The following is a 25851-nucleotide window of genomic DNA, read 5'->3' on the forward strand; positions in this document are numbered from 1 at the left end:
AAAAAGTTAAATATTGTTTTATTGATACCCATTTGTGAATGCTTTGATGTGTTAGTCGAAGAAATTTTACGACTCCTGTAAAAGCAACTTTAGATGAGAGGCACCTCAAATAAGTGTGATTAGCTGGCAACCAGTCCAGGGTGCCCCCTTCCTTCCTCTCCAGCTCAGCTGCGACACAAATGAAAATAGAAGGATGGATGGATGCATAAATGTATAGATGTCAAATAAACACCAACACACTCTGGTGTATATATGACATTTTATTGTATGGACATAACAAAATACAAGGTGAACATGTAAAATAGCTCCCGTCTGACCAACAGGAGCCTGGGGAGAAACAATGAGAGGGGGGTGGGGGGGGAGTGGGAGTGGCCAGAAGGACACCGTCTCTTCTGAGGCCTGAAGACAAGAACAACAAACACAAACACATGCATGCAGGTCAGCTGAGATCCCAAGTAAATTTTGTGATTTTTAAATAATTTGCTCATTTGTGTGGTACCTGATCTACTCGTCAACGTATTCGAAGGGCTCGGGGGGCTCCGGCTCCTGCTCCTCTTCCTCGATTTTGGGGCCGTGAGCCGACACGGGCTCGACCAGCTCCTCCTCTTCCTCGCTGGTGTCCTTCATGATGATGATGCCGCCTGTGTGCAGCTGAACAAACGATAGTCATCATTAATAATAGGCCTTTAACTGTCCTCGATCCTCCTTTGGGAATAAGTCACCAGATGCCAAAGAAAAACTCTCTCTCTCTTTCTTTTTACATTTTTAGATGTGGAGATTTCCCAGAAATGCTGGCACTGGTGGTGTAGTAGTACATGCTGCCTCCTTTTGTGCAGAGTGCCAAGCCAGGTGGTAAGAAAAATGGGTGGGTACTTGGTAGCATCAGGAAGGGCATCCCGTGTAAAAAACAGGATCTAACACGAGGGACTCGCTGTGACGAGAACTGATGGGCCAGCTAAAACCACATTTCCTGGAAATATTGGCCACATTTCAAAATCCATGGCCTCAGAAGCATACAGTTCTTGGTTGGTCAAAATCGAAAATAAATGGTCTCAGAAGCGTACTTTTTTTCCCTTTTTTAAAATCAATGTTCAAATTCCAAATTGTACAACCTCGGAAGCATATTTTTTCTGTCAATTTAAAACTATGGTCCAGGAGGGTATTTCTCGTACATTTTAGTAAATGTTTTTAAATAAGATCAAAATCAACAACCGTGACTGTGGGTGCCGAACTGCGAGTGTGCAGGAGTCGACGGTAGTGGGTAATGATGGTCATATTTGGAAATTTAAGGCCTCGGATGTACAGTGCCACCAGAAAGTATTCACACCCCTTCATGTTTTCCACATTTTATTGTATTCTAAAGCTGATTTGAGTATAGTTTTCCACATAAAATATCCCATAATGACAAAATAAAAACATTTTCAGAAATGCGTGTAAATTTATAAAAAAAATTAAACGTAATAGGTGCATCAGTATTCACACCCTTTGCTATGACACTCAAACTTAAGCTCAGGTGCATCTGATTTCTACCGATCATCCTTGAGATGCTTCTACAACTTGAATGGAGTCCACCTATGGTAAATTCAGTTGATTGAAAATCATTTGGAATGGCACACACCTGTCTATATAAGGTCTCATAGTTGGCAGTGCATATCAGAGCAGAAAGAAGCAAGAAAATGAAGTCGAAGGAATTGTCTGCAGACCTCTGAGACCAGATTGTGTCAAGGCACAAATCTGGGGAAGGATACAAAAGAATTTCAGCAGCATTGAAGGTCCCGAAAAGTACTGCGGTCTCGATTATTTGGAAACGTAAGGAGTTAGGAACCACCGGGACCCTTCCTAGATCTGGCCGTCCGACCAAGCTGAATAACCCGGGAAAAGGGCCTCGGTCAGAGAGGTGAACAAGAACCCTATGGTCACTAAGGCGGAGCGCTACTGTTCCCTTGCGGAGATAAAACCATCCAGAACATTTGCCAAACTGTCTGAAAATATCTTTTTACTTTGTCATTATGGGATGGTAGATTTAAAAACAAACAAAAAAAAAAAAAAACAATACTCAAATCAAATCAGCTTTAGAATAAGTCTAACAGGAAAATGTGGAAAAAGTGAAGGGGTGTGAATACTTTCTGGTGGCACTAGATATATTTTCTGGAAATGTTGGTTTCCTATACAGTTTGTGTGTACATTTCTGGAAATCTATGTCCATCGAATGTCGGTCAATTTTTTAAATCTAACGCTGAAGTATACATTTAGAGGAAATGTTGGCCAAATTTAGAAATATGGCCCAGCATCATACACTTTGGTGACATTGCGAAGTGAATGAGTTCTGCTGTACTAGGTGCAATCATGAATGAAAGCTGATGCGAGTGTTTATTCTTCCAGTGCAGCCAACACGTAGCAGATGTCCAGCCAGGTCTATAAAAGTGCTCACTTCCTGTGAATGACAAAACAAACCCTTACAAGGAGAGCGGGCCAATCAAAAGAGTACTTCCTCTTTGCCGCATGGCGTCGTGTGCCGATTGGCTCTAGCGTTTAGAGCAGGAAACACCGAGTCGATCTTTTATTGGCCTAACGTCGTGCTGCTGCATCTCGGTGTTGCATTCCAACACACACGCAGACGAACGCTCGAGCGGTGTGCGGTTCTTCAAGCTATTGTTGAACGCGCGTTTGCTGGTTCAGGTTCGGGTTACCTGTTTGAAGGGCTGGTAGCGGCACGTGTCAGGCATAATGAGGACTTTGAGCTGGGCCGGCATCACTCTGGCTGGGTTCTCCAGCAGCTGGAAGTTGGGCTCCGCTTCCTTCTTCTTCTCCTTCTCCTTCTCCTCGTCCTTCTTCTCCTTCTCGCCTTCCTGCACTTCCTGTCGCCACAAACAGACGAGCACAGAGTGTGTGTGTTCTTTGCTTTGTCTTAGCAGCTGATTTGTTGGCTTGTAAAAAAGCAATAGAAGGTAACTGCTGTCTTTCAATGAAATTATGAACTGAAGGATGATTTATCAAATAGTTAAGCTGTTCTTTCCCTGCCAGATTTCCTCCATTCTTCTCATTTAACGTGGCTCTGTTGTTCTACTTGGCAAAGAAAGGAGAAATGTTAAACATAAAATTCCTAATAAACGATTTTATTGTACAGTTGGCTACATAAAAGTATCCGCACGGACGGAAATGCCCTGTGTGGCTCCCACCTTCTTCGGACTTTCAATCAAGCAGGAGGACTAAAACAGGAGTGAGAAAGTTCCACATTTGACTCTGAGCACCAGAGCTGAGCTGTAACATGGCACGGAGAACCAAACGGGAAATCTAGAGTTGTGGATGGCTGCCCCACTAAACATGCTCGCTTTGAAAAGTGCTCGTCTAAAATGAAGGAGCGCAAAGCAGCTCTGGCAGTCACCTAAAACGAGTGTAAAACTTTCTAAATACAAATGGCACTCACCACTTCCATCTTCTCCTCCTCTTTTTCTTTCTTTTCCTTCTCCTTCTTCTTTGCTTTGGCTGTGATGGAGAGAACAGCAGTGGAGACCTGCCACGCGCACACATCACAGTCATGTTATGATTAGAACACAATAACACAACATGCAAAAGGAAGAAGAGACGAGTGTCTATCTTACCTTCTCCTTCTCCTTCTCTTTGGGAACCTCCAGAGCTGGTGGGTAGGCGAAGGTGGAAGGTTTACAGTTGGACCGATACTGCACCTTGGGCATCTGAAGACGATCAAGGAGGGGAATTATTATTGTCCTGGTGAATTTGTAAGTTACTCTTAAGTCACGTACAAAGAAATTAATTGACAGTAGCGTTCCCCTTGTGAATGAATCTATCTGCAGTTGAAACCAGTGGTTTCAGTATAAAAAGACACGTTATTTCCCCCACCTCACTGTCTGACATGAAATCAGACTAAACAGCCACTGGCAGAGTGGCTTTTCAGCTCATCTCTGTGTCAGCACCTCATTTCACTGAGAATAATAGACACACTCTTACCAGCTTCAGCCAGCACCTTTCATAGGGTCTTTTGATTTTGTTCTGTACCTTTTGAAAAGCACATTTCAGACCAAAGTATGTTCATGTCTGGAACACAGAACCTGTCTCCTTCCTGAGCGGTATGATCGCTGGACATTGCCATGGTGTTTATGCTTTTGCATAATTGAAAAGATGAACGTGGCACCTTCAGGCATTTGGAAATTGCACCCAAGGATGAACCAGACTTGTGCAAGTCCACAAATCTCTTCTTGATATGTTGGCTGATGGGCCTTCAAATACATCCACAGGTGTATTCAGAAGCTTCCAAAGACATGACGTCATTATCCGGGTTTTCCCCAAACAGTTGAAAGGCATAGTAATATTACTTTATGTAAACTTCTGACTTTGACTAAAATAATGAAAAAATATATATAGAAATATTCTCTCATTATTCTGGCATTTAGCAAATGGTAATAATTGTGGTAATCCTAATTGACCGAAAACAGGAAAAGTTTAGTCTGATTGCATGTGAGACAGTGAGGGCGGAAAAAAATGTATGTGTATTTTGATATAGTGTAAACCTCTGGTTTCAACTCCTTACCTCTCTCCCTCCATCCAAATTTGTATGCTTGTTTATTGATCATGGTCAGACAGCATGTCACAAAATAAAAATGCATAGAAAACACAATATAAAAATCATAAAAAGTTGTGCATTTTGAATGAAACAAGTATTTGATCCTCTACGACTCAGACAAGATTTGGCTTTCACAGATTGGCTGGTCCCCATGTACCCCACAGCTGTGCACAAGTAACTAATTGCCTCCAAAAGTGAGCATAATCGTGAGAAAGGTAAAGGAGCCACCTCACAGTACACTGCAGGCTCTTTGTAATGATCTCATGCCAATTTGGACCATTTACCAGGGGGAAAAAAAAGTCTCCAGACCTCAACCCAATAGAAAACCTGTGGAGGGAGCTGAAGCTTCGAGTTTCCAAGCACCAGCCAACAAACATGAAGGATTAGGAGAGTTTTTGCAAAGGGGAACCCTCCTGAGCTGTGTGCAAACCTGGTGACATGAAATGTCTCAATATCAATGTGTTTGCCAACAAGAATTTCTCCACCAATGATAAACTTATGTTTTGCTTAGGGATCAAAAAATGTATTTCACTCAATGAAATGCACAACATTTTATAACTTTTATACTATACATTTTGTTTTTAAAGCTTTTATAATGTGCATGTTAATTCAGCAGGGAATCAAATATTTCCTCCCGCTGTATTAAGAACCAATATGTCTGGTGGAAAATGTGGCCAATAGCTTTATATATTCTTTTTTTAATAATATTCAGAACATGCCATTGATACTGTCAGGCATCTACATGGACACCTAAAAGGTACATGGTCATAGGGATGTTCCACAACTTCACATAGGTTGTTACCAAGGGTAATTAAGAGAGTTGAGAGAAATGACGTTGCTATGTGTGAATAAAGTGTGGGAAGATTTAAAAAAAAAAGTATTTAATTTGCTTCAAGATCCTTTAGTCATTTACTTTATTACTTATTTATTTGTTTAAGTTTATTTAGTCATTTGGGTTGAGTTTTATTGAGGCTCGCAGCTCATTAAAGATTTTGTCTCATTATTTTATGACAGTCAACAGGAATACATCAGAAAGACATCAGCGATAAAGCGTTTCGTTTGTGATTCATAATATTTGAATACTCAAAACATCTGTCACATGGTTGAAATTGTGGGAAATAAGCAGCTATAATATAATAATATATAAAAATACAGAAAACTGAAACTGATGGACGCCACCTTTTTGGTCTTGTTACACTAAAGAGGACTTTTATTGGAAGTGGAAAATTATCTTTGATTAATATGCATATGTACTAATAAACTACTTAACTCAAAAATGTGGTGGCTTTCCTTTTCCAGAGAAATAAAATACATGCTAGTCAGAATTGTTGTTTAACTGTTCAGGTCAAGTACGCGTTCAGACTTAAAGCAGACCTGCAGCTTTGATTGATGTGACAGAGAGAAACATCTCCAGCACAACACAAAATCTCAACATGATGATGTCTGGTCGGGTTAACCTCGACTGGTTCTGAAGACTGTTGGACCACACTCGCCCTGCTCACTATAGCTAACATTTAGAGTTTAACATGGTGAGGATTACTTCTGAAATTTGAAGTAAACAATACATTTAAGAGTCTTCCGCTTGATGCTGGTAAGACAAACAGAAAAGAAAATAAAGACTAAAAATATTCAGTGGTGGTGAGTCACGAGGCTCTTTGTAATGTGTCAGTACCTTGAGGTCCTTGTTAAGGCCAATGATGGCAGTGGGTGTGAAGGCCAAGGACAGGAAGTGGGAGAGGGGGAACCAGAACCAGAACTGGGTGAAGACAAGCAGGCCCACTACTGATGGCATGTGAGTGTGACCAGTCCTGGACTGAAGCGAGATGCTGACGTTACGTCCACCTACAACACAGAGGGCACAACGCTTGGATACATAGTAACTGCTACTTTAACAAACCATTGAGTTAAAGGGGACATATTACGGGAATGTATTGGTTAAATTAGCTATCGGTAGCTTTGGGCCTGCGCCATTATTTTACAATATGGAGGCGGACGGGTGAACAGCTCCTCTCGAATGGGTCCAAACGTCTCCAATAACGCCACAAAAGTCACTAGATTTGGCAATACTGAGTAGCCGCTAGCTTCACTGCGTGCCCTAATTTTGCCCCGGTGATCATGGGAACGAAAGCTACACTATACATTTGCATGAGACAAAACAAAAAGTAATATGAACCAGATTGTGACGAGTGGATATTAAGCGTGGGGTAATGGTTTATCCTTTGTTTATTTTGACAGAAGAATGTCAGTGAGACTGTGAAAACAACCTGCCTCCTTCTTTAAGGTATTACAGTCAAAAACTAAAGTCAGAGCGCTGGTGTGAGCAGTTAACACAATGATAGCACATTTACACGAATGTGTGACAACACAACTACTTGGAAATAAACAGTTGGATGAGCTCCCCTCACAATCAAAATATCGAGAGGCAATAAAACAAACTGAGAAGGGGGAACATTAACAGCCACACAGAAGATAAATGAAAGAACAATAGATCATTGCTAATAGATTGTGACTGACTGTGGACCAAACCCTTTCAAACTTGGCACAAGTTAAGGAAGGTGGAGAGGTTAATGTGGGGACCAGGGATCTATTGATCACACTGTGGCTTGTAGATAACAGACATATTGCAATGGCAAGCCATAAAAATCAAAAAATGAATTGTCTGAAACATCCGGCATTAAATCACACATGCCTCATGTAATTGTTTGTGTCTGCTTGCTTGCCTAAAAATAATTCCTTATCAGATCATGAAAATGCTGAATATGTAAAAAAGAAAAGCATTGTGCTGAATTTTTAAAGTGTCTTCTTCTCCTTTTCTCACGGTTTACAGTTAAAAGAGCTTTCACAATGAGGGCAATAGTAGAATGAGTGTAGCGAGATGTTGACACTGTTCTCCAAGAGTTGAAGACAGGGAACTAGCCTCAATTAGTAATAGTGACTTTTTATTCTGACAGTATCTGAACAGCGTGAAGAAGGTTCAGCGCAAACGCCCTCCTCCTATCAGAGGCAAACAACAGGGAGGTTTCTAAAAAGTTCGGAGGCAAAGACAGTGACAGGAAGGACTTATAGGAGGGAACCAGGATGAATCTGTCATGTCCAGTCATGATGAACAGAAACGATGGTTCAAGGGAGTGGGCCGTACCGCTTCAAATTAAATCAGCCAAGACAATAGCAGGTAACCCATTCTTATCTGAGGTCAATCAACTAAATTACCCCTGGTAGAGTGATTTGAACCACTTTAAACTCTTCCAATCCACTGACTTGAATGTTGGCTAAAAATCAGTCACATAGCCAGAACTCGTTTCTTAAGAGTCTCTTCAAAATGTCACAATGGGTTAAGAACACTTGACCAGTGAGTTCCCCAGACAGGAGGTTATTCCAAGTACAGTGGGACCGCTAATATACTAATAACAACAGGTCAACTTATTTTTACATTTTCCTGTGGGAAAATATTATCTAAATTCAAACAAGAGGGAGGTGGACCAGCATCCTGAAGCAGATTATGTTGGACCTTAGAGGTTGCAACAACCAGCGCCCTTTATGTCTCTGGGAAACCACCAAAACACATTGTGTTTCTAAGAGTGAAACTGCAAATGAATGGTTTTCTTTCTATTCGTGAAGGACATTCTGTAAAATCAAAAGAAGGGGAGGATAAAGATGTATAAGTGTAATGGACATGGAAAGAGGGAACATGAAACAAGGTCTAACATTTCCTTGGTAATAAGGCACAGCAATAATGAAACGGAGAGCTAATCGCCTCCGCCTGTCAAATCAAATACAATTACGACGCCTCAAAAGTTTCAAGTAGACAACAAAATGCGCGATTAAGTGTGTCTGACACCCAAAGAGGAGGGGTGCGATTCCTGTTTGGATCTGTTTAAATTACAGGTGCCAAAATGCCGTGCGAGTGTCCTAAAAACATGCGTAATCCCTGGAAGTTGAAGGAAGAGAGGGGAGATCGTCTTCGGTGTGAAAAACGATCCCAGCGATAAGTGACTGTCTGGATGCTCTCACGCGAGGTCATCATGGCATGCTGATGACTGCACTAACTGTGCCTTGTTCGAGCTATGACTTGGCTGTTGTCCACTGTCAACAAATAAAAACAACCAGGAGGGCTGAGAGACATTGGTATATGGTTGATAAATGTGAAAATGCTAAAGAGTGCACACCGCAGCGTGTAAAAACGTGGCTTCTTTCTGCATTAGCACAAAGTATTTTATGCTGCCCACATCGAACGGTTTGTGTATACACAAGAAAATTGGTGCATTCTGTGTCAGTGTGAGTGTGGAGCAAGGACCTCACACATTTTTCACACCATTTTTGTGTGCTTGAGTCCACAAACAGCGGTGCAGGCACACAAACGCCAGAGACGATCAGACAAACATAATTACCAGTGGGACATCAATGTGCCATATGGCAGAGAATGTAGCAGAGCCGCGCTAAACGCCGGCTGCTAATGAACCTTAATGTGATCTGTTCCAGAGTCAGCGCACGGGTGGTCAAGCGTGGAGGCTTACTTTGGTTGCCTGAAGGAACTCAAATTAAGAGACGCTCGTACAAAAGCAAAGACAGACTTTAACACTCCTTGTTTTACAGTGCGGTTACAGTTTTCACATCCACCGAGAGATGAAAACAGGGTATCGTGGGCCAGTTTGAGCCACTACACTGCAAGGCCACAAGGTTAAATACCCTTGAGGGCAGTGAATCAATGCCAACTCCACTGAAAAGGTCATAAACCCCATTTAAAGAGGAGGGTAACAGATGGAGTCTACAATCTGGTATACAGCATTTACATGCCAATAATCATTGCCCTTTCCTTTAAACCTAAGTCAAACGCTGGCCGTTCTGTGGCACTGGCTGATTTCCAATCTTCTCTATAGGAAATCATGCATCCATCCATTTTCTTTACCGCTTATCCTCACTAGGGTCGCGGGCTGCTGGAGCCTATCCCAGCTATCTTCGGTTGGGAGGCGGGGTACACCCTGAACCGGTCGCCAGCCAATCGCTGGGCACATTGAAACAAACAACCATTCGCACTCACATTCACACCTAAGGACAATTTAGAGTCTTCAATCAACCTTCCACGCATGTTTTTGGGACGTGGGAGGAAACCGGAGTGCCCGGAGAAAACCCACCCAGGCACGGAGAGAACATGCAAACGCCACACAGGCGGGGCCGGGATTTGAACCCCGGACCCCAGAACTGTGAGGCAGATGTGCTAATCAGTCGGTCACCGTGCCGATAGAAAATAATGTAGTGGAAAAAAGAAATTTCAGGATCATAAAACCTTTATGGACAAAATTTTTTAACAATCCTTTTATAAGTGTAAACAGAAGTTAACTGCTGAAACAAAAGTAAAACTACTTAGTTTTTGAAGCTAAATAATTGATTATGTCATTGATTTAAAAAAAGAAGAAAAAAAGATCAATTAAGTCATCAGTTTCAGTTGTCAATTCGCGGCGCGAAGCTCCAAACAGAGCTTGCTTGCTCACCCACTCTCCCCACCATCCTCAGTTGCACAGGCCCCCCTCTGACCGGTCATCCAATCATATTCAGACACTCGCGCATCCAATCACATTTAGATACCTTCAAGGTACAGTTGGAATTTGTACAACTCTAACACCGATACAGGTGCTACAGTATTCTGTCTTTTTACTGGTCAGGAGGGCATTTGGTAAATTTGCTGATAGCTGAAGTTTTAAGGCTGCTCGTCAGCTAGCATTAGTGGATGCCTTTACAGATAGGCATGAATAGCACATGCTTTTGTTGTAATTCAGGATGGACTTGGATGTTTTGCAAGTGACCATGGTACCAGTCTAATTTTCAAAGGTTCCCTTCTATCAAAACGCGAGATCGCTATGAACGCTTGGCCGCCAAGATATCACCAACAGCCAATGAGAGGGAAGCTGTTTACCGTATTTAAATTGAGAAGATTCGCTATCCAGTCAGAGCAAAGCTTAATTACATGTCAAATATTAATGACAAATCCGGCCGTATAAACTACCAGGCAAAAAAAGACCAACTAGAATAGATTGAAAAAGGGCCTCCTGGGCAGTTTCAGCCCAAATTATCTTGCAAACCCGATAAAAGGGCAAGGATTGCATGGCACCTTTAATAATACAATTTCACAAACTTAAGTCACATGATGGCTCCATGTTTTTGACCTTTGAGGCACATTTTTCCAGAAAATTTTGTTTGAACTCCAAAATTGTCAGACTTTTGGAGAGTTCAACATGGGTGGTTAGACTGTGTGTCTACAAATATTAAACATAATATATAGTACACACTGACCTGCATCGAGGATTCCCTGGGCCAGGATGGCACCGAATTTGGCCATAACATCATCGTGCTTGTCATTGATTACCTTTGCATAAAGCTGTCTGAATTGATTCACCTGCAGAAAAAGAAGGAAGTTTATTAATATACAAATCATAGGCATATGCCTGAACAACAGTGCTTTATTTCTTTATAGAGATTTTGGGAAAACGTGGCTTCAATAGGGCTGTTCAACTATCATGCTCAGCAGAACTTGTAAGAGTAACATTAGCATTTTGATGACCCTGTCACATAACACACCTGACACCTTCCTCCACCCGTTCCAACCTGCTTGGACCCGTTTCTTCACTTCCTGACCACACTCACCATTGCTCTGGATGGTTGACCCCAAGTATTTAAAGTCCTCCACCCTTGCTATCGCTTCTCCCTGTAGCCTCACTCTTCCCCCACCACCTCCCTCATTCATGCACATATATTCTGTTTTACTTTGGCTAATCTTCATTCCTCTGCTTTCCAGTGCATGCCTCCATCTTTCTAACTGTTCCTCCACCTGCTCCCTGCTTTCACTGCAGATCACAATGTCATCTGCAAACATCATGGTCCACGGGAATTCCAGTCTAACCTCATCTGTCAGCCTATCCATCACCACTGTAAACAGGAAGGGGCTCAGGGCTGATCCCTGATGCAGTCCCACCTCCACCTTAAATTCGTCTGTCACACCTACAGTACACCTCACCGATGTTCTGCTGCCCTCGTACATGTCCTGTATTATTCTAAACATACTTCTCTGCCACTCCAGACTTCCGCATGCAGTACCACAGTTCCTCTCTGGGTACTCTTGTCATAGGCTTTCTCTAGATCTACAAAGACACAATGTAGCTCCTTCTGACCTTCTCTGTACTTTTCCAACATCCTCAAGGCAAATAATGCATCTGTGGTACTCATTCTAGGCATGAAACCATACTGTTGCTCGCAAATACTCACTTCTGTCCTGAGTCTAGCCTCCACTACTCTTTCCCATAACTTAATTGTGTGGCTCATAACCTAACCTGCTGCACATCCTTCCCATCTCTATCCCTCTGTCTGCCCAGCCTGTATAGATCCCTTTCTCCTTCTTTAGTGTCCAACCTGCCATACATTTCATCATATTCCTCTTGTTTGGCCTTTGCCACCTCTACCTTTGCCCTGTGTCGCATCTCAATGTATTCTTTTCGCCTCTCCGCGGTCCTCTCAGTATCCCACTTCTTTTTAGCTAACCTTTTTCCTTGTATGATTTCCTGTACTGTGAGGTTCCACCACCAAGTCTCCTTCTCTCCTTTCCTGCCAGAAGATACACCAAGTACTCTCCTGCCTGCCTCTCTGATCACCTTGGCTGCAGTGGTCAAGTCTTCTGTAAGCTCCTCCTGTCCACCGAGAGCCTGTCTCACATCTTCCCGAAAAGCTGCACAACACTCGTCCTGTCTCAGGTTCCACCACATGGTTCTCTGCTCTGCCTTTGTCTTCCTAATCTTCCTCCCCACCACCAGAGTCATTTTACACACCACCATCCTATGCTGTCTAGCCACACTCTCCCCTACTACAACCTTACAGTCAGTAACCTCCTTCAGATTACATCATCTGCACAAGATGTAATCCACCTGCGCGCTTCTACCTCCGCTCTTGTAGGTCACCCTATGTTCCTGCCTCTTCTGGAAAAAAAGTGTTCATTACAGACATTTGCATCCTTTTTGCAAAGTCTACCACCATCTGTCCCTCCAAGTTCCTTTCCTGGATGCAGTACTTACGCATCACTTCTTCATCACCCCTATTTCCTTCTCCAACATGTCCATTACAATCTGCACCAATCACGACTCTCTCTGTCTGGGATGCTCAGAACTACTTCGTCTAGCTCCTTCCAGAATTTCTCTTTCACCTCTAGGTCACATCCTACCTGTGGGGCATAGCCACTAATCACATTATACATAACACCCTCAATTTCAAGTTTCAGCCTCATCACTCAATCTGATACTCTTTTCACCTTCTTTTCAAAATTATTTAAACCCTGCCCCTAAACTTCTAGCCTTACTGCCTTTCCTCCTGGTCTCCTGGACACACAATATATCAACCTTTCTCCTAATCATCATGTCAACCAACTCCCGAGATTTTCCTGTCATAGTCCCAACATTCAAAGTCCCCACATTCAGTTCTAGGCTCTGTGCTTTCCTCTTCTCTTTCTGCCTAAGAACCCGCTTTCCACCTCTTCTTCGACTTTGACCCACAGTAGCTGAATTTCCAACGGCGCCCTGCAGGTTGACGGCGCCGGTGGCGGACGTTGTTAACCCGGGCCACGACCGATCCGGTACGGAATTCTTTGGATGAACGGTCATTCATGCAAACCCCTAAATTCATTTCAAACAGTACTGTCTGTATCGAGATGTGATGTGTGCTATTTCTACCCCTGTGTGCCAGTAAAGCCTAAGGCATGGAGTTCAATGCCTGGACGGCATTTTTTTCACATGTCACGAGGCCTGCAAAAGCCCAATAGAAGCCTTTGTGTACAGACGTGACTTTCTTGTGTTGTCTGATTGGTGAACTTGAGTCAAAAATCAGCGTGGTTACACCGTGATTACACGGTGTATTGAAGCAATGGCACCTGGTGCGGAAGTCGAAAAAGAAAGTCACAATTATTGAGAAATGAAAGTAGCAAGCGGCATGTAGATTATTGTAATGAAGTCAAAGTACCATTTCTTCTTCACATAAATACTCGAGTACAAGTAAAAAGTATGCTTCACTAAAACTACTCTGAGAAGTAAAATTTATCCAAAATGTTACTTGAGTAAATATAGCGTGTTCCCAACAATCTCTGGCCATGACCTGGCCATTTCTTTCCCTTAATCTTCAAAAAGATGATGCCTTGAGCTTTCAATTTTCTCTCTTTGCTATCCTTTCATACAAAATACAAAGGCTGTTGCTATTGTTGATTGAATTGAATTATTTTTTTTTCTCTAACATGAGTTGTAGTTTAGGATGTTCGTTAAACCAAACAGTGGACAAACCTTGGGGCAGGTGACTTCTGTTTGCTGGATCATGATGAGTGCAGAGGCAATGAGAGCACCCTGTCTCACGTAGTTCACTGGGTCATTGGTCATGGGCTCCAACAGATTAATGGCCTCCTGCAGAAACAACCACTGCGATGAAAAACTGCATCATGCTCAAATCAAGAGATTTTATAAGCTTTGACTGAAGTTCTCTTGGGTTAAAAAAAACAAACCCAGATGCAATTTATGAACATTTCAAATGTGCTATTTGTAACACTGCAACATTGTCACAACAAGAGGAACATGTGTTACGGAAAACGATTATTAACAGAGGAAACAAGACCATACTAATTAATGAGATTAGTGGCATCCATATCTGGTTGCCCAGGACAACTGTGTTAGTGTTAAAACAAGGACCGCCTTCCACAATTTGCTCCTATTATGACAGAGAGATGATTTTTCTAGTTCTCACTCTGTTGCTCATTGAGCATTAAGGGTTATAACATGTCTCTTGAGTCATGTGATGATAAGTTAGAGGTAAAGACAACACCAGTTGACCACATCATGCTCCCCACTGTTTTTTAGATAATAAGTTTAACTTGAGGAAAGGGGTTCTGCTAGATGTTAATTAATATGGAATAGTATACATATCTATAAAACAAGAATGTAATAATAAAGTCCTGCTCTACATTTCAACCAACAAGAACCCTCCATTTTTTACACACACAAAGGTACAATGTTGCTATAATAATTTCCAAAGAACAAGTTGTATAAATTACAACAAAATCATTCATTCATTTTCTGTACCGCTTATCCTCACTAGGGTCGCGGGCGTGGTGGAGCCTATCCCAGCTGACTTTCGCCGAGAGGCGGGGTACCTCCTGAACTGGTCGCCAGCCAATCGCAGGGCACATATAAACAAACAACCATTCACACTCACATTCACACCTACGGACAATTTAGTCGTCAATTAACCTACCATGCATGTTTCTGGAATGTGGGAGGAAACCGAAACCCACGCAGGCACGGGAAGAACATGCAAACTCCACACAGGGGTGGCCAGATTTGAACCCGGGTCCTCAGAATTGTGAGGCACATGTACTAACCAGTCGTCCACAAAATAATTGATTCCTTTATACAGGTGACCTACTTCTCTCGCCACAACACCATCAGTCTCCTAATAAAGGGCCTAATGAGCGTGGGCAGCAGTGTACACACACACCCACACACACACGCACCCACACGCGCGCGCGCACACACACACACACACCCTTTTCTAACTGGTGCTTTTGAAATGAAAACTACTTGAGGCATCACTTAGATTGGTTGGTTGATAACCAGGTTTGTGTACATGCCCCATGTTTTGATTTTGTATGCGTCTTAGTATTGGAATATTTTTTTTTTCTCACCAAGTTCTTATTGGCATGTAAATAAAGTCACTTCTTTACTTACTTCACTTACTAAACACTTCTAGGCCATACATATTAATAAAATAAAACCCATTAAGTACGGTGGTAGCTGAGCATCACATTTTGCGCCGTCCAAACTAGTTTATTGCACACTGTTCATAACATCGAAATGTCGTATGTCAGGACAAATGACCTCCTGAGCCTTGAGGATTTGCGGTTCAGTACTTTGACAACAGTTGTGGTCAACTTGTTCAACATTGTCTATGTTATTCTAAGTTTAATAAGTGTCAGGTGAGGTTGTTATATCAATTTTTCAGTTTGATACAGTTCATTTGCCTCAAAAGTGAATTTAACCTAGATTGTTAACGTGAAAAATCTACTCTATTTCACTTCAACAAGGTAGCTTACCTTGTTCCCTGTTCCAGCACAGCAGATGCCCAAAGCCATGGCAGCACCACAGCGAACGTGAGGGTTGTAGCTCTCTGACAAAAGGGACACCACACTGGGACACTGCTCAGGAGTTCTGAAAAGAGAAGAAAAAAAATAAAAAACAAATAAATAAAAACAACTTGTATGTTTCCATTTCCATCAAGCAGGTCACCTGTGTTCAGTTTGGAGGTGATTTTTCGGTTTTAAAGTTGTAAATGGTATCTAAATGAACTTTTCAACACCCATTTGTTTGGGTACCAAACAAATTGGTGCGGTATGACGCATTGGTAGTAATTACAGTCTAAACACATTAACACTGTGTCACACCAGTATAATGCATTTTACAAGCCAACTTAGCAATCACTTATACACCTCACAGTGGAAACACATGACAGTGTCGGGAAAGTTAATTTTCGACGCGAACTAGTTCAAAGTTGAGTTTACTGTTCCAAAAAATAGCTAGTTCAGTACATATTTAATAATTCTAAATTTTGAACAAAGTTCATTCAAGAATTAACGAGTTCACAGATCTTTTTTGTTTTTCCCTTCCTGTTGCTCGCGGGCTATTCCCCTTGAAATACTGGCATTTCATTTTTCCATTGTTGCCACCCATTCAGTCCACACTAATAGCCAGCTGCAGTTTTCACCCTAAAAACTAAAAAACATGAGGAAAATTTTGATCCTTAACACATTCACCGCCATTGACGGCTTTAGAAGTCAAATATCCGTGTTAACTGGGAGGGCTGGCAGTGATGTGCAAACAAAAACATGCAACACAGTATGACATGAACGATGGTGAAAGGACATTGATAACTTTGCATTTGCAACTCTGGCTCACTTTATTAAACAAAATATTTTATTTATTCTTATATTACAAAGCAAAATAAATTTAATTTTAATTAAAATAAATTCCATATGATGACAGTGTGATCGTACAGTTTTAACTAAAGAATTCTGATACAAATAATTTTCATAGTAGTCCTAATCAATGTTGATAATTATGCACTGTATTACAAAAGAACCACCAAAAAACATAGTCACTCCCATTTATGCAGTGTCCCTGAACGCACCTCGTGTACTCAAGCAGCTACTACGTGCCTGCCATGAATGGCGGCCATGGCCACACAGAATCGGTTGCCAAATACAGCGTTTATCCGTCGACAAATTAAAGCTCGTATATAGTGTGTTCAGATGGGGTTTTCCTGGAGGTCCCTAACAAAACATGACACTCTTGAATGAAAATCAACCTTCATGAGAAAACCGTTTACAGACGCTAGAATGAGTGCATTCTCAATTAGGTTTGCTCCCCGGACACTTCAGCTGCCCCCTGCTCCAGTGTGTTCCATTAAAAAGTGTGTGTGTTCACTGTGATGGGTAAAATGCAGAGAAAAAAATGTGTTCATGACAATAAAGGTGATTCTTCTTCTTCAAAGACCAGCGAAACAAATACGACATGGGCTGATCTGATGAGCAAAAATGTTGCTTAATCATAAGAGTAACAATAGAGGATGTCCGCTCCAGAGGGAGGTAGAGTAGCCAAATATTGTACTCAAGTAAGAGTACTTTTCCTTGACAATAATGTGACTCAAGTAAAAGTGAAAAGTAGTCCTCCAAAAAATTACTTAAGAGTAAAAAGTACACAGTAAAATAATTACTCAAGTACTGAGTAACTCAGATTTTTTTTTTCCGCAGCATGAACATCAATAACAAAAAATTACAAAATAAAATGTGAATGTGCAAATTCTGATGTTGTAGTGTGTGTGTGTCACAACATCTGCAATATACTGCACAATGTTTTCTAAAGTTATAAGTGAGCTGAAATACCCACATTTGGGGAGACAGTGACAGACAAATACTACAATACGTGAAAGCTGTTGTTTTTGTTCGTCTAAATGTAAACAAGGGTAGCGCGCCGTTGTCTTCATGATAACGACGACCTTCCCAACAGGGCCGCCACATAGGCATGACAATGAGCCGGGCTGGTTTATCTAGTGTTAATACATATGCCCGGAAAACCCAATAAAAGACGTGTGAGGTCATGTGACTTTCTTGTGTCCTTTGATTGGTGAACTAGGCTTAAACTGGATTGGCGCAAACAGTGCCCAATGCAGAAGTCGAAGTCATAGTCTCGCGCATGAAATAGTTGATAAATAAGAAATAATTGATAAAAGTAGCAAGTGACATTTAGATAATTGTAACAGAGTAAAAGTACCGTTACTTCTTAATAGCAGAAGCGGCGTAAGAGTTTTTTCTGGTCTCGTCAACTCCTGTGACAGGCGGAACCTCAGGCCAATGCGCTCCCATATTAGTCCGCGGCGGAGTAATATTCACAAATTACATCTGTGTGTGGATGGTGGATGTGTGGAATGGATCTAGCTCTAGCTTTTATGTTCATCAGTCTTGGGTTAGACAAACTGTTTAAAATGGACAAAGTTCAGCACTGTTGCTTCTCTTTCAAGGAGTGGCCGTCCTGATGACTGCAAGAGCACAGCGCAGAATGCTCAATGAGGTACAAAAGAACCTAGCTGTCAGCTGAAGACTTACAGAACTCACATGCAAATATCTCTGACAACAAATCTACCATACAGTCCACACCCATTCACTTGAAAAGTGGGTGGTTTCAAACAAAAGGTGCTCTGTCCTGAGTTGTTTAACACATCTAGATAAAATAAAAGCCGGAATTCTGAACTTTTGTCTCATAGTCATCTTTTGATCTGAAACCCAAACACCAAAATCAAAACCTTATCCCAACTGTGACGCATGGTGGAGGGAGCATCATGGTATGGGCGTGATTTGCTTCCTTTGGGCCTGGACAGCTTGCTATCATCTATGGAAAATGAATTCACAAGTTTATCAAGATATTTTGCAGAAGAACTTGAGGACATCTGTCCAAGAGTTGAAGCTCAAAAAAGGATGCCTTTTGAAACTGGACAACGATCCAAAACACAGAAGCAAATCAACAACAGAATGGCTTCAGAAGAAGAAATTACGGTACATGTTCTGGAGTTGCCCAGGTAAAGTCCTGACCGCAACTTCATTGAGATGCTGTGGTATGACCTCAAGAAAGCTATTCACACCTGAAATCACTGGAATCTTGCTGAACTGCAACAGTTATGTAAAGAGGAAAAGTCCGATGTTAATCTAGATCATTGTGCATGTCTGATCTGCAACTACAGGAACTGTTTGGTTGAGGTTATTGCTGCCAAAGGAGTGCAACCAGTTATTAAAACCAAAGGTTCACACATTTTTTTCCCCTCCCTGTCCTGTGAATGTCCGTATGTTATTTACAATACAAATATGAAAACAATTGTTTGTATGGTATTAGTTTAAGCAGACTGTTTTTTTGTTTTTTTTTAGTCTTGTGATTTCGATGAAGACCAGACTACATTTCATGACCAATTTATGCAGGGATTTAAGAAATTCCAAAGGGTTCACATACTTTTTCCTCCCACTGTGTGTTGAATGCTTTGTAGTGTGCAATGGACGGTGCATGGAAAGTCTGCCAACACAATTTTTTTCAAAGAATGTGGTTTAGGCATTGAACAAATGAGTCACAAACTCAAACCACCACAGTCAGACTGTAGATTTAGCTGTGTTAGGGAACGTCTGTTTCGGGCCATCTTTCAAAAAGAAGGAATTTGTTTCTGTACACAACCATGACAAGAAAAAAATTAAATACTGTGTTTGATGTTAAGAGAAACACAATGAGATGTGATTTGCAAATACTGTTACTTATACATAAGAACTAAAATGATAGCTCTACAATGAATGTTTTCAATTGTTCCAAGATGTTGAACATGTTTCACAAATACTGTTACTTATACATAAGAATTAAAATGATAGCTCTACAATGAATGTTTTCAATTGTTCCAAGATGTTGAACATGTTTAACAGGACTGCCTGCCTTTATGTTGTGTAAAGCAAAAGGAGAAACCGAAGACTGTTTAGGTAGATAATTAATTGATCATGAAGGAGCGCAGTGTCAAAACCTGTATTAACATAAAATAGGTTTTCTGTACATGCTAGGAATTCTACGTTCTGGACTCAAGAGATCAGCTCAAACACACAAGAGGATCAAACTTGAGTCACATGGCGCTCAATGACAGATGTAGATGGGCTTTTGATTTCATTTCGAGAGCTCAAGTATTCTATTCTGGTGGTCAGATGACGTCCTACAATACCACCTGTGATGTCCTCTGAATGTATCATTGGACTGTTTAATTAAGTACTAAATCATGTTGTGCATGTCTCAAATGTATCATGAGGAGTGGCAGGAGCTGATACAGTTGCGGTTTAATCGCCCCTTCTGTCTACATATCCCAGGCCTTTGGAAGGAACGTCATAAAGTAAATGAAAGTGGCAGGAAAATGGATTATCGATGCATTTGTGTCTGAGATAAGATCTTTGTACATGCTTCCTGACTGTGACATGTAATCACCCATATACAGAATGAACACACCTGGACAGTGTTATAGTAAACAAGACACGATATAGGTTGACTTTTACAGGCAAGCTCTGTAACATATACTTATGTGTACTGGCCACCTTGATGTATAACAAAAATATTTTTGCTAAAGTGGATGGAGTGTAGACTACCCTTTATAAGGACATATACGTGAACACGTACAGGTTTACTGGTAACATTTCGTGTGCGGAAAAGAATCATTCACCATCTGGTTCCTGTAAAGTCCAAGGAATGTTAACTTTACATATTTTAATACCACACATCTGCTTTTAAAATTTGACTAAGACTGAAGAGACTTTTGTGGCTTCAAACAAAATAAAATGTGGGAAAATTGATTTTCAACGTGTAAAATAGAGGTAAAAATGTACAATCCATTAATACTTCACCCCATACATTGCTAGTGTTTGTGTAACTTTTAATGGAGGAGAGAAGAGAAAATGACAAATCTAAACATTGGGACAACTGGTTGAAGAAAACAATCCCAGGAACCACTGGCACGTGGCCACCATGAAGACATTCATGTTATGCACAGTGTGACTCACCAAGACTGAGGGGAGGGAGGGGAAAAGCGGGAGAGAGAGGGGGAGAAACAAGGAGCGATTACAAGCTCTTTAGAGGCTGGAGAGAGAGAGAAGGAAAGAGGAAGGCAGAAGCCACAACACCTGAAAGTTCTAAAGCTGTGATCATGGAAGGTGATGCATAGCCAGACATTTTGGACACAAAACCAATCTCCCATCATGGACATGGAGAGAATGGTCTCATGTTCTCACTTGGGAGGGCTACAAATATAACGTTGCTCTGTTCCAAGTCTTTTTGGAAGGACACCTTCCAACTCATTCAGGAGAGGTAAGAAACCTTTGCAAAATTATAAAGTATTTACTCTTCTCTGTGTGTTAATGGGTGTTTCGTTTGAGGATCGATCCCTATTTACTGGATGTGTTAAATAATTAAATTAAGTAAATAGAACATGTTTTTACATTTTGAATGCTTACTAACATTTTCAGAGAGATGTTTCAGGCACACAGTTAGTATTTGGTATTGGAAGAAAAGAAAAATCATGCAAGCCATCGTCGCCCTTTTTACAACCATATCCCACTGTCATAATTATTGAGCAGAATAAGATATTATATTCCTGTTACCCTGATGTATCTATTTGCCCTTTCAGGTGGGAAGAGTGGCTAGTATAATCTGCCAGGGAAAACGAGGGAACATGAGGACTCCAGCTGGTGTCTCCCTGTGGAAATACTTCACCTGTATGGATTAACAATACGGGGGCTTTTCCACAATCATCAAGAGGTTGTCAGATTTTTTTTAATGACAATATATTGTCCGAGGGGATGTGGCATCCGGTGAACTGCCCCTGAGCTTTTTTGGCCGACGTACCTGCCCTTCTCTGTGGCTACCAGTGACAATGCTGAACGAGCCTGCAAAACCACAGAGATCAGAGCCCAGACCCACATTAAGACCCGCTGGAACCTTTACAGCACTATGTCCCAGTCAGATGTGGCTCCACTGGCGGTTAACGGCTCACTATCAGAAGCCTCTGGGGTTCAGCTGAAGTGGGCTGCCCTGCTTATTGTTATGGTCATCATTCCCACCATTGGCGGAAACATCTTGGTCATCCTCGCTGTGTCAACTGAGAGGAAACTGCAGAATGCCACCAACTACTTCCTGATGTCCCTTGCTGTGGCTGATTTACTGGTGGGACTCCTGGTGATGCCAATTGCCCTGGTCACTGTTCTCCACAGTAAGTTAAGCATGTCCACTCTTAGCTAAAAAAACAGAGTTAACAACAAACCCGCGTGTAATAGGCCCTCCAATGAAATCCTAAACAGCACTTGACAAAAGAATTGCAAGACAGCAACAGGACAAAGTTCAGAAATTTGAATTACAGAAGTGCATATTAAATGAAACATGCAACACATACATTTAGCTGCTTAGGGTAAGATATTTTTGCTCCTTCAATGCAACTAAAACAATGGCTTTGCTGGCAACTCCTCCTCTTGAATTTAATGTAGATTTTTGCTGTAATCGTCAGACAAATATCGGTACTTTGAGTATCATGCGTCAGACTAAAGTTAAAGGTGTTAAAATATGTACATATACACTACAATTTCTTAAAAATATATACCACCGATAGTTAAACTCTCGGAATGCTAAATCTGTCATTTTAGTAAATACAGTTGTACTTGTGTTTAACAAAATAAATAAATAAATAAATAAATAATAAATTTAAAAAAGCCAAGATTCAGTTACATATTTATATATAAGATTTTAGACTCCACTTTCAAGACTGACCAAGTTCCTGGAGATTTATTCACTTGTAGTACAATGTATTTTATCAATCTCACTAGGAAAGTTCAAAGATAAAATATAAACTGGATGAACAGATACTCTGAAGGATATGAACAAATTAGCTTTGTGCCTGAATTGTGCTCAATATATTGGCTTATTAAAACAAAATCATTCTGAATTCATTAGGTTTGGTCATTAGTCTTGACTCGCGTAGACGGGCAACTTTAAGAACAAATGTTGTATTTAAATAAGGTTTTTATTGAAAAGGAGACCGAAATCAAAACCACCATGAAAATAATCCAAGAGTCCCTCTTAAAACTAAAAGGGTGAGGGAATAAAAGTCTAAGTGCCAAACGAATGCCTGGGAGTGAAAATAAACATTACTGTAAGTCCCTAGGACCTCTAGATGAAGGGCTTTTAGCTCCTTCAACAGCCTATGAACGCTCCTCTTTCCAGCACAGTCATACCTCACATATAAACAAACACAGATCTTCTTATTGAGTGCCACTTCTAATCATGTGCTGGGTGATACGTCTCCCACTGCAAGACCAGACCACCTTTTCAAACCAAAAATATGCTTTAAAAACAACTACTGTATGGGGAAAATGTCAATTGTGACTTGATATTCTCTATTATTTCTATAGATTCTGGGTGGCCCCTTCCAGACTTCATCTGCCCTATTTGGCTCTTTCTGGATGTGCTGTTTTCAACTGCATCCATCATGCACCTGTGCGCCATCTCACTGGATCGCTACATTGCCATCAAGAAACCCATACAGCACAGCCAGTACAAATCCAGAGCCAATGCCATGGTCAAGATAGCACTGGTGTGGCTTATATCCATTTGTAAGCATATCACTTCACATCTTCTTTCACTTTCCCATGTATTTCACTCATCTCTGTAGCAATTTCTTTAAATGAGAATTTCAAACACTGGCATAGCTTTGAAATACATTTCTTGACACAAGAGCCACGGCAGACCTGGTTTATAGGCTCATAAACCCAAGCCGGATGGAATAAAAGCAGATACAATATAAACAGTTACATTCTCTGCAGCAGTGGGAGGCACACTGTGTAGGTGAGGTATACCGGGATAGGAAAAACCAACGTAAAATAAATAAAATCAGACATCAAAGATGTTTCCAAAGATTTCTTATATCGGGTCAATAATGCCAGTTTAATAGTCTCTTTGGCCACTACGACTGGTGCATGCATCTGAAAGAACAGACTAATTTCACATTTTACTATTTCATGTAAAACAAAAAAATTTGATTTTTTTTTTTACTGAAACCCTAAAGTAATTTGGCTAGGGTTCCAGCTAACACTAATAAATATTACTTCTTATTCTTCTCCAGGTATAGCAATCCCTATTCCAATCAAGGGGCTCCAGAACTACCAACCCAGAAACAACATCACCTTCAACAGTAACCACACATGCTTGCTTAAAACGGACACCTTCCGGGAATTCATCATGTTTGGGTCCATGGCAGCATTCTTTGTTCCATTGATCATAATGATGGTGATCTACCTTCTTACTGTCCACGTGCTGCGCAAAAAGGTTTATTTACTCAGGTCAAAGGTGATTCAGCGCTTCAGCTATGTGGCAGTGTCCACAGTATTCCAAAGGGAACATCCTGGGACTGCTAATCAAGTTGACCAGTTTCATGTGTTGGACAGAAGATTTCCAAGGATGCAAGAAAACCCCATTGTAGGCACAGAAAACCCTCCTCGTGTTAATGAAATTCCCTTTCGCAGAATGTCCACCATGGGGAAGAGGTCAATGCAGACTCTAACCAACGAGCAGCGTGCCTCAAAGGTGCTAGGCATAGTCTTCCTCCTTTTTGTGGTCATGTGGTGCCCCTTCTTCATCACTAATGTCACCTCTGTGGTATGTACCAGCTGTGATGTCAACATCATCGCTCGACTGATGGAGATCTTTGTGTGGGTGGGCTACGTGTCATCTGGGATTAACCCGCTGGTTTACACGCTCTTCAACAAGACGTTCAGGGAGGCATTCACACGCTATATTACTTGTAATTATAAGACCTGCACAAGTCATCAGCTGGACAGAAATCCAAAGGCATCAAACACAGATCGGACTCGTACAAGAATTTCATTCAGATCTTCGATGGCCGAAAACTCCAAACTCTTCATGAAGAGGGGTATGAGGAATGGCATTGGGGTAGTGAGCTACCAAAGTCCACTGAGATGCCAACCACCTGCCCAGTCATCTAGCGGTGTTGCGTTAGATACAATGCGCTTTGCTGACAACTACGACGCCAAGCAGGAAGAACATGTAAGCCGTGTATGAAGCTAGAACAATCCAATCAACATGAAAGCATCAGCACCAATTTCAAAAGCTGGACTGATTGGATTGTGCTTGACTACCCCTTTGTGATGTACTTCCCTTTTTAAACTAGACCAATCTACTGGAGTTGACCTCACAATTGTACAATGTTACACGAAAAAGAAAAAACGCTAAATAAAGCATTAAGCCATCTGATGCCAAGGCCAAAATTTGTTCACATCAGTCTCCCATTTTGGAAAATAGGATACGGTTTCTGATCATTGTTAAAGAAAAACAAACAGCTATTTATTGTAAAAGTCAGCATTTTGTCTTATTAAACAGACCACTTACTACGCGACAAGACCAAATTAACAATGTCAAGTACAGTGGAACCTCAATAAAACAGACCCCGATTTAACAGCTATCGGATAAAACGGACCGCAGAGACCGAACATGTCCAAAAATAGTTTCCATTTGTCACTTAAAATGCCCTTGACAAAATCTGTCAGTTCCAGAATTGGCCGCTGTTGTTTACTGGCACTGTGGCACAATGCAGGCAGAGAATGGGGCTGAGGTTTTTCCGGGTCACAGGTATACAATATGACTAGATCTAATTCCAAAAGATGTGCCCTCCGTGCCTACGTGGTGGCCATGTTGAATGTGGGGCATTGACGTGGCGGCAATATGATGATGGTTCTATCTGTTGTCTACTATACATAAACTGCTGGCAGAGAGAGCGCGACATGGCTCTCAGGAATACCAAACAAGTCTTTGGAGTCTGGAACATGCTACTTTTGGCACAGGAACAGTTTTCTTTTGTCAAGCCGTTCATCTTTGGCAACATATTTGGAACTAGGAAGCGCACTAATTCCTCGCGGCTCATGAAAGCGCCTCGTCGATGATGAGGCACTGTACGTCAACAATTTCACCATAACAAACCACACCGGTGTGGTAAGTTTGGATAAAATGTGAAACTTTCAAACATTCTCAAGCTTATTTTATATTTAGTTACAATAACTTTGTACTGTACTGAGAGAGTTTGGCCACGAAAAAAGACTACAAAACAATAATTTTGTACTGTACAGTAATATGGGT

The 25851-nt window shown here is 41.3% G+C and overlaps 2 protein-coding genes across 3 annotated transcripts in view; one reads left to right on the top strand and one right to left on the bottom strand.

Moving 5' to 3' along the window:
- Positions 1 to 242: 242 nt before the first annotated feature.
- Positions 243 to 25851, bottom strand: part of psmd1 (proteasome 26S subunit, non-ATPase 1) — a 35367-nt gene continuing 9758 nt past the window's right edge. For both annotated transcript variants that reach the window (XM_061778724.1, XM_061778723.1), the window contains exons 17-25: positions 15690 to 15804; positions 13891 to 14007; positions 10871 to 10973; positions 6255 to 6424; positions 3603 to 3695; positions 3428 to 3514; positions 2691 to 2858; positions 500 to 651; positions 243 to 399 (exon numbers count right to left, since the gene is read on the bottom strand). In XM_061778724.1, the coding sequence (XP_061634708.1) occupies positions 505 to 651; positions 2691 to 2858; positions 3428 to 3514; positions 3603 to 3695; positions 6255 to 6424; positions 10871 to 10973; positions 13891 to 14007; positions 15690 to 15804 (1000 nt within the window). In that variant the 3' untranslated portion in view covers positions 243 to 399; positions 500 to 504. The remainder of the gene's footprint in view (positions 400 to 499; positions 652 to 2690; positions 2859 to 3427; positions 3515 to 3602; positions 3696 to 6254; positions 6425 to 10870; positions 10974 to 13890; positions 14008 to 15689; positions 15805 to 25851) is intronic.
- htr2b (5-hydroxytryptamine (serotonin) receptor 2B, G protein-coupled) lies at positions 19413 to 24972 on the top strand. Its single transcript, XM_061778725.1, has 4 exons — positions 19413 to 21021; positions 21341 to 21922; positions 23115 to 23315; positions 23825 to 24972. Exons 2-4 carry the CDS (start codon positions 21664 to 21666, stop codon positions 24778 to 24780), a joined length of 1416 nt encoding a protein of 471 aa, XP_061634709.1. The 5' UTR covers positions 19413 to 21021; positions 21341 to 21663; the 3' UTR covers positions 24781 to 24972.

Source organism: Phyllopteryx taeniolatus, chromosome 7, assembly GCF_024500385.1.
Source record: "Phyllopteryx taeniolatus isolate TA_2022b chromosome 7, UOR_Ptae_1.2, whole genome shotgun sequence".
Classification (NCBI taxonomy): Eukaryota; Metazoa; Chordata; class Actinopteri; order Syngnathiformes; family Syngnathidae; genus Phyllopteryx; species Phyllopteryx taeniolatus.